This window comes from Mastigoproctus giganteus, chromosome 1 (genome assembly GCF_048544385.1).
Source record: "Mastigoproctus giganteus isolate SK-2022 chromosome 1, ASM4854438v1, whole genome shotgun sequence".
Classification (NCBI taxonomy): Eukaryota; Metazoa; Arthropoda; class Arachnida; order Uropygi; family Thelyphonidae; genus Mastigoproctus; species Mastigoproctus giganteus.
The window spans coordinates 205,851,329-205,864,189 of NC_143575.1; the positions used below are offsets into that span (position 1 = coordinate 205,851,329).

Here is a 12,861-nt window from a genome sequence, read left to right on the forward strand (position 1 = left end):
CTACTACTACAAGGTCAAATCAATATCTGAAAATTCCTTATTCTAAGACATTCTGATTTTCTTGCCCACTCTATATGTCTGTACAGTTATTTGTTATGCCTAAAGCAGTTATTAGGCCTATAACACACTCCTACCCTCATTTTTGTTTTCCCAGTGTCATGCCAAACTGAATCAACGTTGCACTGGCCATCTATGTCCATGGAATACACTGCCTTAGATTTTATATACTTCTTAACTAAGAGCATAACCTTTCCTCTTCATGTCCCATCCTATTTTTTCAGTACGCATTGTACTCCCCATATTCAAACTCCTGTATATCTGAGTGGCGCAATGTTTCTGACATCCCGACATGTATTTGATGGTACTTCAAATTCATCAAATCTATTTATTATGCTCCTAGTATTAATGTACATGCAAGTTTTTACTCTTAGTGACCCTAACACAGCCCATATATTTTATTTCCATAAGGACACCAAACAGGTTGAAATACCCGACACTTTGCTTTCCAGGCTGCTGCATGTCCTAATAGAAGCAGTGCAAGAACCACTTTCACCTCTGTCTGCTGCTACTGTTAAATCTATTAGTCTGTTATCCTCCCTAGGCTAGCAGTTTTCAGACCCACCTAACACTGCCTTGATAGCATCAGCAAATATTCTTGCACCCGTTCTACTTAAGTGGAAACAGTCTCTCCTGTTAACAAGCACAGACCATGCTGCGAAAAATTCTATCTCATGGGCCTTGCATAGTCTCTCCAAGGCCAAATTGACTGACAAGGCTCTTGTCATATACTCCCTCTTATTGTGTCTGAGCAGGATTGTAGACACTTTCAATTTCAATTCTAACTCCAACTTTTTCTCAACATCGCTCTTTACTTGTTAATTAAATCCTTAAGTCTACTACTCTTAATATCATTAATACAATGTATACAACAATATCACCTTTTAATCCCTTAAAAGATGATAGCTGCTTATCTACTTTAGCCCCTGTAAGTCATACTCTGATCCTATTCCACTCATCCTTTGTGCACAATATATTTCCCACCTCCCTGACAATCAAATCACCAACTATAGCTACTTCCTGTGGGACCAAAGATCTCTGCTGCAGAAGATGTCTTTGTGTTGTCTGATGCTGGAGAATGGGCTCAAGTGTTAGACTGAACGAATGACGATTTCCTCTCTTTTAATCCTTAGAGGAAATCAACCCTATTCTTCAAGGCCTCGTATAATCCCATCATAAAGCCAAGTTAGTGCTTAACCTCCTCATGCTGTTTGCAACACACACAAAGGCATCCCCTATGGCTATATCAAGTTATGCTAGAGGTAGATTTGCAATAAGAGCACAAGTAACATATATAAGTCTAATTCATATGAGAACTGCTTTCAGAAGTTCTCCCCCAAACCAAAGCATTGCCACTACTAATCCCACTTATTTAAGAGCAGCATAAACTATGCTCTTTTAGATTATGTAAAAATAAAAATAAATTGCAGCCATTATCAACCCACTGCAGGATGAAAGCCTCCTCAACAATTCATGCTGGGGGGAAATGGACCATAATCTGCCACGCTGGTCCAGTGCGGGTTGGCAGATTGACCGTATTTAGCAGTCAGGGGCTTGAACCCCGGTCTACTCAAAGAGCGTGTGCCACTGCACTCCCACTCCAGACCACTCGGCTACGGAGGCCATTTTTAGATTATGTACTATGTGATTAAGTCATGTTATTAAAAGACATTTGTGTTGCTATAAATTTATAGTTTATAGACCTCTCCTGATACTGATTACACTGACTACAAAAATACATAGAAACCTCCAAGTGCCTATATCAATCCTGTAGTAACTGCGGCAGAATTTGAATGTTCTTATTGATACAACACAATGGAAGCAGAAGTCGACTATGATTTTTTAAGCAATTACAAAGCTAAGTAACAAACAAATTTGCTAACTTAAACAGAGAATCACAAATAATAACTATGCCACTATTTTAAATCAAAAGTTATAAAAAAAAAAAACTAACTTTTAAGTAATAAAGAAAGTTTCACTTAGAGACTCCCAAAAAAAGTTGCACCTCCAGATAACCTCATCAGCAGAATAACCCAAATCAATATACCCAAATTATGAACACATTAACCATATCTGTAAGGGAGGCCTTTCCTATTTTAATATTATTAAATATTATAAATTTAATATTATTCATTTAACATAGAGTGTCTACAAACTGCTTTCACAAAAGTGAAATGTTATTGTGAAGAGTTTGTGATACAAACCTGAAACCACTTCTAAATGATAGAGGATATCTTCAAGTTTTTATTCATCAACTGGAAAATCTGTGCGTGTTGTAGTAGATGGCAGCATAATCACAAAACTGTAATCATGGTAGAATTTACCAAACCCAAGAAGGCACAGTGCCTTCTTGGGGTTTGAAATTCATAAAGGATACCTGTATAAGCAATCAACCAAGCCAGGGTGGTGGCTAAACAACAGTCAGTGAGGGCACACTAAATATGGTTCAAAGAAGTTTTACATGAAGCCAAGGAAATCCATATGATGTGCTAGTTGTAAGCTTAAAATGTTAAACCAATACAAGTTACAGCTCATAAAGAAGTTGTCAATTGATGATGAAACCAAAATTATGGAATTTTGTTTGTATATATTTAAGCTCATGGAAAGGCAATGACAATTTCCTGGAATGAATCATCTTTAACAGCGAATGCACTTTTCACACCAGTGGAAAAGTAAAGAAAGCAAAATGTGAAAATATGGAGCACAGAAAAGCTAGAAAAAATTTTGTAATACCAGCGTGAAAGTCCAAAGATAACTGCCTTTTGCATGATGAGCTATCGCAAAGCACACAGACTTTTCTTCATCAGAGAACTACTATCACAGATATATATCTCGACAGAAATTCCTTATGACTCAACAGCAGCATGACAATGATGGTGACTTGATTTTCCAAAAAGAAAGAGCTCTACCACATTACTACAAAGAGGTTAGTGCATACCTGAATACAGTATTTCCTTGGAAGTGGACTAGAAGATGAGGACCAATATTGTGCTCCTCGCAATTCCCTGATTTTACTCTATGGGGATCTGTGAAAGATCAGGTGTATGTTCCATATATGCCAGAAACCGTTACAGAACTTAAACAATCCATTTATGAAGCAAATGGCTGCATTAACAGGGATGTGTTGTGCTGAATACGTAAGTAAATGGATTACAGGCTGGATATTAAACATCTGTAATTAAATCTTGAAGATATCTTCTATCACCGGGACATGGTTTCAGGTTTGTGTCCTATTCACGCAATAACATTTTAGTTTTGTAAACAGAGGTTTGTGGATATCCTGTGGCTAACAATCTAATCTAACAACCATTTAGGCCTAAATGGTTGTCAGATGAACTAATGAGACATGTGGCAGAGAAGAAAGATGCATGGGATACATACAAATTAATGGGTGACATGGAAGCCTATGATAGATATAAGTTGGTCTGTAACCAAGTCACAAAGGAGATTAGGCAGGCAAAGGCAGACTACGAAAAATCCTTGGCAAAGGATGCAAAGAAAAACAGAAAAGAGTTCTTTACATATTTAAACTCAAGAAGGAAAGGGATGAATCAGATTGGTCCACTGGATATTGATGGTTCAACAGTTGAGGATCCTGCTCAGGTGGCTAACAATCTAAACGAGTATTTTGCATCTACATTCACGCATGAGGAGTTATTCAGGAAGGAGAATGATGTAGGTAAAGTAAACATTGGCAAGGAGCTGGATGATTTTGTAATAACTGAGAGGAAAGTGGAGGAGAGATTGTTGAGGATAAACATAAAAAAGGCACCTGGGGTGGATGGGATCTATCCAGTTATATTAAAGGAGGCAGCAAAGGAAGTAAGCAAACCCCTAGCCATAATTATGAGAGCTTCTTTGGACTCAGGGGAGGTACCCATAGACTGGAGATGTGCAAATGTAACCCCAATTCACAAAGGAGGATCAAAGGCTGACACAAGTAATTATAGAACTGTTAGTTTAACTTCTGTTCCAGGTAAATTAATGGAGGCACTGGTTAAAGAAGCACTGCAGGATCATCTAGACAAGAATTCAGTTATAGCTCAGACGCAGCATGGTTTTGTTAAGGGCAGGTCTTGCCTGACCAATTTGATTGGATACTATGATGTAGTCACAAAATAACTGGATGCAGGGAATAACTTTGATATTATATATTTGGATCTTAGAAAGGCTTTTGATACTGTTGCACATGGAAGACTGCTGCACAAATTGGAGCAGTGTGGCATTGGAGGCAAATTGCTGCTATGGATAAGGGGATGGTTGAGTGGCAGAAGACAGAGAGTGGTAATCAATGGACACTGCTCAACGTGGACTAATGTTATTAGTGGAGTTCCTCAGGGTTCAGTGTTGGGTCCGTTGTTGTTTTCGGTGTTTATGAATGATATTGATGATGGGATATCAAGTTTAATGTCCAAGTTTGCAGATGATACAAAGGTTGGCAGGGTTGTTAAGGACACTACTGACGCTATGCTGCTGCAACAGGATCTGGAAAGGTTGAGCGGATGGGCTGAGAGGTGGCAAATGAAGTTTAACATTGACAAATGTAAAGTACTACATATGGGAAACAGTAACCCCAGAGCAACGTATCAACTCTGCGGTACTATACTGACAGTGGTGGAGAATGAAAAGGACCTGGGGGTAATTGTGCAGGCAGATATGAAGTTCTCTGAGCAGTGCAGACGAGCTGCAAGAGTAGCTCATGGTGTCTTGTCAATGATATACAGGAATTTTTCTAGCAGGGATAAGGAGGTGATTATTCCCTTGTATAAGGCAATGGTTAGGCCACATCTTGAGTACTGTATACAGGTCTGGAGGCCTCATTTCAAGAAGGATGTAGAGCTGCTGGAACGGGTACAGAGAAGGGCAACAAGATTAGTGAATGGAACAAAGGGTTGCTCTTACGAAGAAAGGCTTAAGTTTTGCAAATTACAGAGTCTGGAGACTAGGCACCGGCGAGGTGATCTGATAGAGGTGTATAAGGCTTTGAATGGGTTGAGCATGCTCAATGCCAATGGGATTCTTCATCTTGCTGAGAATAATCACCTCAGAGGGCATAAATTCAAATTGAGGAAGGACGGATGTCGGATAGATGTGCGGAAATTTGCCTTTGGCCAGCGGGTGGTTGGTTGGTGGAACCGACTTCCATCACTTGTTGTTGAAGTTGATAGCCTAAACAAATTTAAAGCTCAACTGGACAGGTATTTCGAACGAACGGAGGGGTGAAATGGGAGTGGTGTGTGTGTGTGTTTTTTTTTTTTTTTTTTTGGCTGATGCTGAATAAGCTTGCTTTCTTGCATCATATGCCTCTACTAATGCTAATGCTAATGCTAATGATGGTGACTTGATTTTCCAAAAAGAAAGAGCTCTACCACATTACTACAAAGAGGTTAGTGCATACCTGAATACAGTATTTCCTTGGAAGTGGACTAGAAGATGAGGACCAATATTGTGCTCCTCGCAATTCCCTGATTTTACTCTATGGGGATCTGTGAAAGATCAGGTGTATGTTCCATATATGCCAGAAACCGTTACAGAACTTAAACAATCCATTTATGAAGCAAATGGCTGCATTAACAGGGATGTGTTGTGCTGAATACGTAAGTAAATGGATTACAGGCTGGATATCAAACATCTGTAATTAAATCTTGAAGATATCTTCTATCACCGGGATATGGTTTCAGGTTTGTGTCCTATTCACGCAATAACATTTTAGTTTTGTAAACAGAGGTTTGTGGATATCCTGTATATATGAACATTAAATATAATATAATGAATATTAAATTATTTATAATTTAATATTATAAACTTAATATTATTAAATAACGGGTACTCAAGGTATTTAATCGACAAGACTGTAGAAAAATATTCAAACAACATAAACAATAACACAACACAGAATATGGATTACAAAAAAAAAGGAGTAGTGATTCCATACATAAAAGGGATTGACAAAAAAAAACAAAGACAATCTGTAAAAGTCAGATGAACTTTAAGCTGATTAATAAGATAGAGATTGTATTCAAAGATCTGACATCAGATTATAATTAAAAAACAGGTAACAGAAAAAATATGGAGTAAGGTATACATGTGAAAGATTTTAAATGCACATAGATGAACACAAAATGCATGCCTAAAGGGAACACCAAATAATCTGAATCAACAGAGTGCATACTGGAGTAAGCTCTGACTTACAGGAACTTAAGTCAGAGCTCACACAGAGGAAGTAATAATGGGGAGGAGTCAGCAGAAGAGACATTGAAAAAATAAAAATAAAAGAAGCCTTTTACATCAAGATATTTAGCCAGGTAACTTTAAACAGAAATAAGGGGGAAAATACAGGAAAACTATGAAATGGACTTTTAAACAATAAAAATAAGAATGATTAATGGAGGAGGGGGGGGACTGGAGAACAACTGGCTGTGAAAGCACTAGATACTAGAGACGACATAACACAACTTATGACAGTAACAGCAATTTGAGAAAGGCAGATTTGTGGTCCTTGTTCTTATTCATTGTACATGTGAACAAAAACCTGGTAGAGGGTTTGTAATGTTTTGCACATTTATTAAAATTATTTATTGTGGTGTAACAGTTTCAGAATAGTTAATTCTTGATGGACATCACCAAAAAGAAAATGTCTCATTTAAAGACACGATTAATTCTATACACCAAACTTTTGAACCACCTTGTATATACTTGTGTAACCTTAAACAACCTAAAATAAAATAAAAATATATTTTGAAACCTTAATGGTGATACTTACTCTTCTCAGTTTAAATAAGGCTTCAGTTTTATCTCCATAGTCCACAAAAGGTCTTTGTCTGTTTTTACGGTAACTGTATCACATTTGTTGTCATACGTATTGGAAGTGCTGATCAGACTGCCAAATTTCAAAGTATGATTATCTGGAAAAAATAAATTTATATATAAATAAAATCTTAGGGAAGAGTATCGGGAATGAAAATATGGAGGAGGCGATTGAGTAATCTAATATTATACTACACCAATAATTTTAAATTAAGATCCTAAAAGTATGCTGAATCAATTATAACAAATCAGTAAATTAAAGGCAATAGGAAAATAACTAAATGACAAAGGTATATCTACCTATTTTATGAATGGGTAGATATACCTTTGTCATTAATGCTGTGGTACAGGCTACATCCGAAGACTTCTTGACTTGTTAAGGTATTACAATTGCCAAATTCAGGAGATGCACAAAATGTAAGTTGCTAGTATGTCAACTTCTTCAGATAATGATGAAAAAGACCTATCAGATGCAAGGGAGAGGAAGTAAAAATGAATGGAATTGAAGCCAAATGGATTTGCTAACAGCCGTGCAAGCCGTCTGAATGAATATGTGGCATTTTTTTTTTTTTTTATTATTCTTAGGCTTTTAAAAAACACCACTCTTGTTTTTATTAATAACTTGTTGCAATTATTATGAGCTAGTATTAAGTAGAAAAGTAAGCTGGGAAATGTGACACAAGCCAGATACGACATGTTCACTCTTATCTCAAACAGCTTGACATATTTTTTTTTGAAAAACAATAACATTATAATGAAGGTTAAAAGTGGAATGGAAAATAAAGGATTTCCTTATTAAGAGAATTATTTCAATTATGTAAAAATTTGAATAAAGAGACTTAAAGCAGTAGTCCAACCAAGAAAAAACAAATTGTGCAACTCATTTCTTTAGTATTATTATTCTGAGCAAAACAAGTTTTTAAAATGGAAAAAATTTGAGAATGATGCTCTGTGGCAGAAAAGGTTAATATCAAGATAACCTATATCTTACAGGTTTTAATTCAATGTATTTAGAAGACAATTAATAAACTGCATTGTGAAGGATTGTTGGGGGAAGGGGGACCTTAGAACATTACTAGAAGTGAACAATTATGATTATTTGGTATTTTAATAGATAAATAACTGTCAGGCATGAATGTGCTAAAACATCAATGATAGCACAACTATCTCTGCACATGAAAGCCAGTTGGGATTGTGAAAGCTGAAGAAGGTAAATAATCTGGTTGTTAGATAAGTTTGATTAAAGAAAGCAAACGTTTAGTGCAGTTAGGAGAACAACAAACTAATAGAAAATGAATTTGATAGATTATTATCAAAAAAACTAAGTGAGGATCCTTCCAAAATTAAATTATAATAATTGATACTGTCAGAGAAAGCAATTTGCAAGACCACATGTTATAAAGTAAATTAAACAAATACAAATAATGAAAACTTTGCATATGTCATATATCCACTGTTGTGTGACCTTGTCACTATGCAAGGTAATATTGGTTCACATTACTGTAGCCATCATACAGAGTTAAGGTTAACAATAAATTAGGTACCCTTTAGTTGTAATTGCAATTTATGCACAGGAAATTATCCAGTTAGGTAATTACTTCACTGGACATATCCCTACATATCTATGTATCCTTTTCTTATTCTTATCTTGAAAACCGTGGTTTTTATTTTTAAAAAAAAATTTAATGCATATTTATTTTCCATAATACTGAGTGACCCAAAAAAAAGTACCAATTTAAAAATTCTATAAAAAAATAAATGAATTGCAATGTGAATATGAAACTAAAACCAAATAACATTCCATTTTTCCATATATTAATACACAGTTTAATAAAACCAAATAACAAGTGCAAAGTGTGTTAGTTGTCTGACGGCACCAGGGGTTCCCCCCATCTCCACATTGTGTACTCTGTTTGTGTAGCACAGAACTCTGTGAAGGCCAGAGATTTAAAAAGTGTGTGGGGAGTGGAAAGATGTGTACTGTTGTTCTTCTGACCATTTAGCCGTTGGGACCCACCATTACCACACTTGGCCCCGGGGAGGCAGGTCAGGTACCCAGTAGATTTTATTTTGTACTCTGGCAGGCCCTGCCACCTAGTTTCCGAAGATTTCAGTGGCAAGGGCCTATGTGAAAAAAAAAGGGGTGGGGAGGGGGTTAACGCTAGAATATAAAAGGCCGAGAGAGCCTTTTATATTCTAGCATTAGGCCGATGTAAGCACGGTTTAAATTTGGAGGTTATTAATTGATAAATTGTGTGGGGTGTACACTGTGAGTTAGACAGAGTGGGGGGGGAGATTGAAGGCTGGGGAAAAGAGAGGTATGGGGACGATAGAGAAGGCGACACCAGAAAGTCAGTGAGGCAGGCCCATGCCTCACCAGGTGAAAGGAGGGGGAGAAGAATAAAAGAACAACAGGCTACAGTGCTCGGTTTGATTGCTAATGTGGCTTGTGGCAGAGAAGCTGCTGGTGTCTCCAATGTCTGGGTTTGGAGTCAGGTCCCGGTTGCTCTTGCTTGCAGATTCAGTTGCAGATATCAGCCCGATGGAACTTGGATGAAGGAAGTGAATTTCAGTTCAATGGAGCTTCGATGAGTTTGGTGCTACTAGAGAGGGGTGCCCAGAGTCTGTCTCAAGTTATTGGTCTTGGTGGTTTAATAGGCTCCTTAATGTTCTTCGTCTAACAGAGGGATTCATTAATACAAATTTTTAAAATGTCTTGTCATTCTGAGCACACACACATTAATATGGGCAGCAGATGTGTTCATTAAGCCATTCTTTTTCCAGGTGGGAAATGTGTGCTGTGACCCCATCTGCTGAAACCACACACACACACACACACACCTCTTTCATTCTGTATGTTCCTCCAAAAATAATCAGGTATTTGGACTGATACTGCTTCCCTATATTCTGTAATCTCAAAGAAATATAGGTGACCCCCACTTAACGCTGATAATTCGTTCCCGAAAAACAGAGCGCTAAGCGAGCACTGTATTTCTGTAAAGTAACATAGGTATTTGTGAGTCACGGTCTATGCCATAGGATATTTCCTAATCAATAATAAACGGTAGCGAAAAGATGCACAATGTCAGTCAAAATATTTAATATTAAAAATTTGTACATATAAAATATTCTCCATTACATATGTATATAATTATGTGGTGAGTAACTACATTACGTATCAAAATTAAACTTAAAATGCCAATTAAAATCATGAATTTGTCAATCCGATGGCCCTGGGCTGCCGAGTTTTTGTAACTTTGGTTGTACTTTGGGCGTCTTCCTAGTAAACTAAAAGGGGTTTTACTTTAAAATCCCAGCAGCGTCACCACCCAAAAATAAAGTCAACTGATCCTTCCCGCTTTGAAGCCTGGCATGTTTTTTTCCTTCTTTCGATATGAAACTTCTTTTAAGTATTCGTTTCCAAAAACGTCTTGTTTCATCTATGTTAAAAACTTGTTGAGAAGTTTAACACCACTCTTCAATAATTTTTAGTTCTTCTTTGAAAGTTCTGGCGGCTCCTTGATCTTCACTTGCGGCTTCTCCCTGGATTTTAAATCTATCTTACCAGCCCTTACTAGCTTTAAATGGTTCCATATTTTTTTTTTTTAAAGGTGAGCTTTCTTCAGATCATCATATAGGCTTTTTCTTTAATAATATTTAACTTAAGGAATTTTGCGTTGGATATTATCTTCAATAAAATTATTTAGAAGTCTCTCTATTTCAATTATAATAGCCGGCTTAGTTGCTTGCAGTGGAACAGCTGTCTTTTGTGCTGCTAAAATTAATTCTTTATTTTTTATAACTGTTCTTACAATTGAACCTGCCAGTCCTAAATTATTGCACACATCCACTTGTCATTGAACGGAATCGATTCGCTTCAAAACGTATTTAATTTTCAAATTCAATATTTTTCTTACCTTAGTAGGTTTCATACCATGTCAAGACATTGTTCCTTTTTAATTGTTATCTGCCATTATTAATCTTCGAAAATGTAACTGCGTTACATTAATTATGTAACAATACATCAATTATGATACAATGTAAACTGTCCGGACGATGTCTGACACTGTACTGAGTGAAGACGAGACTTCGGATAAATGCATATAACGCAAATATTACAAGCAATATACTTGATCATTTTTTAAAACGTTGATCTCGGAACTACGTAACAAGTCACCATAGTGGAATTAAATTAGCTTGGGAAACTTTGCTATTCATTTTCAAGCTATTGACTACATCAGATGAAACATTTTTGTTAAACATGCCAAAAATTCAATCTGTATGTTGGTAAAAGAGCATTATAGTGAGTTGTGACAGCGTTAGAGTGAGGTATGGGTTATAATATAAGAACAGCATTATAGCAAATCAGCGTAAAGCGAACCGCATTATAACGAGGGCCTGCTGTATCCTTAAATTTATGGCACTGAACCCACACCAGACTTTTCAAAATGCAATGGCATCTCAACAAATTCTACAAGTTCAGCAAATCCCTGAAGAGTGTTTTGCTTGTTCATTAACCCACTGAGATGAATGTGGGTTAACAAACTCATCACTGAAAATCATGTCTTCCTATCCTTTATTCATTTCATTCAGGACTGGCCACCTTTCATTTGATCACAATTCACCATACTGTCTTAGCTGTTGTCACCATACATCCTGGAAACTTCTTTCTGAAGATATATCACAATAACTGATGGAGTTTTGATATGTTCCTCAACAATAAAAAAAAATTATTTTTTGCAGGTTTAACAGATATTTTGAACCAGCAAGGGAAAATTGGTATTTAATAAGAAATTGACATTTTGAACCTGAAATAAAAAATAAAAAAAAATTTTAATAAAAAATTATATAAAATAAAAAAAGACATTTTTCTGTAAAGGAATTTTCATTTTTTGGCTCATGCTGTACCACAGATTTCTCAAACAAATTAATTTCTACCTTCACAACGTTGCTTTTCTACTGTAATAGTTCAAATAAACTATAAAGTTGCATTAATTCTTGTTATTGAAGGATGCAAATTTGTACTAATGGTAAACAGTAAAAGCATAGTTTCCCTCCACCTTTTGGTCAATATTATACTAAATTACTTTGAGAAAACTATTTCTCATAAGTATAATGCCAGATATGTTCAGCTATCATTCTTTTTATACCTATTATTTCTCTTACATCACAGAAATTTTCAGATCTATTTACAACCATCTGGAATCTTTTAGGAAAAATACTAAACAATGTTTTCACAGATGAATTAAGGTGGATTTTCTGAAGCACATTATTTGTAGTATTAATTTTCTGATATCATATATGCTAAGAGAGCATATATAAATTTTGCCATTAATGATAAGATTTAAACACTTAGAAGACAATAACACATAAAACACAAGTGCATAAATATATGTTTTTGAAGATCTGTATTTGAAGTACATAACTGCAACTATTGAAACTTTGATTGCGAAATTTTTTACATCCATACTGGTATTTTTAATGCAATATTAATTCAGTGAGGCTTAATGTAATTTCATTGTTAATAGTATATCAAGAAAATGTTTGTGAATGGCATCAAGAGCACAATCTAAAATTATGGAATAATATTTTGGCATAGTTATGATATAATATTTTGTAATATTATGTAATATATTATTATATAGTATGAACCAGAGCTGTAATGCCCAATATGTTCTACGTTGATATCAATATTTGTAAAATAATAAAAGGAGAGAAATTAAAATGAAAAAAATCAAAAAACTTACATTAGAGTAACAAAATAATTAAAAATCAATTTAACGCAATTAAAAATAAGAAAATTAATTAAAAGAATTTAACAAAAATAATTTCTGGAGAGTATCATATAGAAGTGTTCTACGTACTATATTGAGGTAAACTCCTTTTATTATTTTACAAATATATTATTAGTAAAATAATAAGACTATTATTAGTAAAATAATTTAACGAGGCCAAAATACTTAACGTTCAACGTAATTATACGCGACTATTAATTGA

The 12,861-nt window shown here is 35.4% G+C and overlaps 1 protein-coding gene across 2 annotated transcripts in view; it reads right to left on the reverse strand.

Moving 5' to 3' along the window:
* LOC150091468 (thiamine pyrophosphokinase 1) overlaps positions 1-12,861 on the reverse strand; it is a 128,673-nt gene that overhangs the window by 9,267 nt on the left and 106,545 nt on the right. For both annotated transcript variants that reach the window (XM_090384044.1, XM_090384052.1), the window contains exon 8: positions 6,821-6,962. In XM_090384044.1, the coding sequence (XP_090240170.1) occupies positions 6,826-6,962 (137 nt within the window). In that variant the 3' untranslated portion in view covers positions 6,821-6,825. The remainder of the gene's footprint in view (positions 1-6,820; positions 6,963-12,861) is intronic.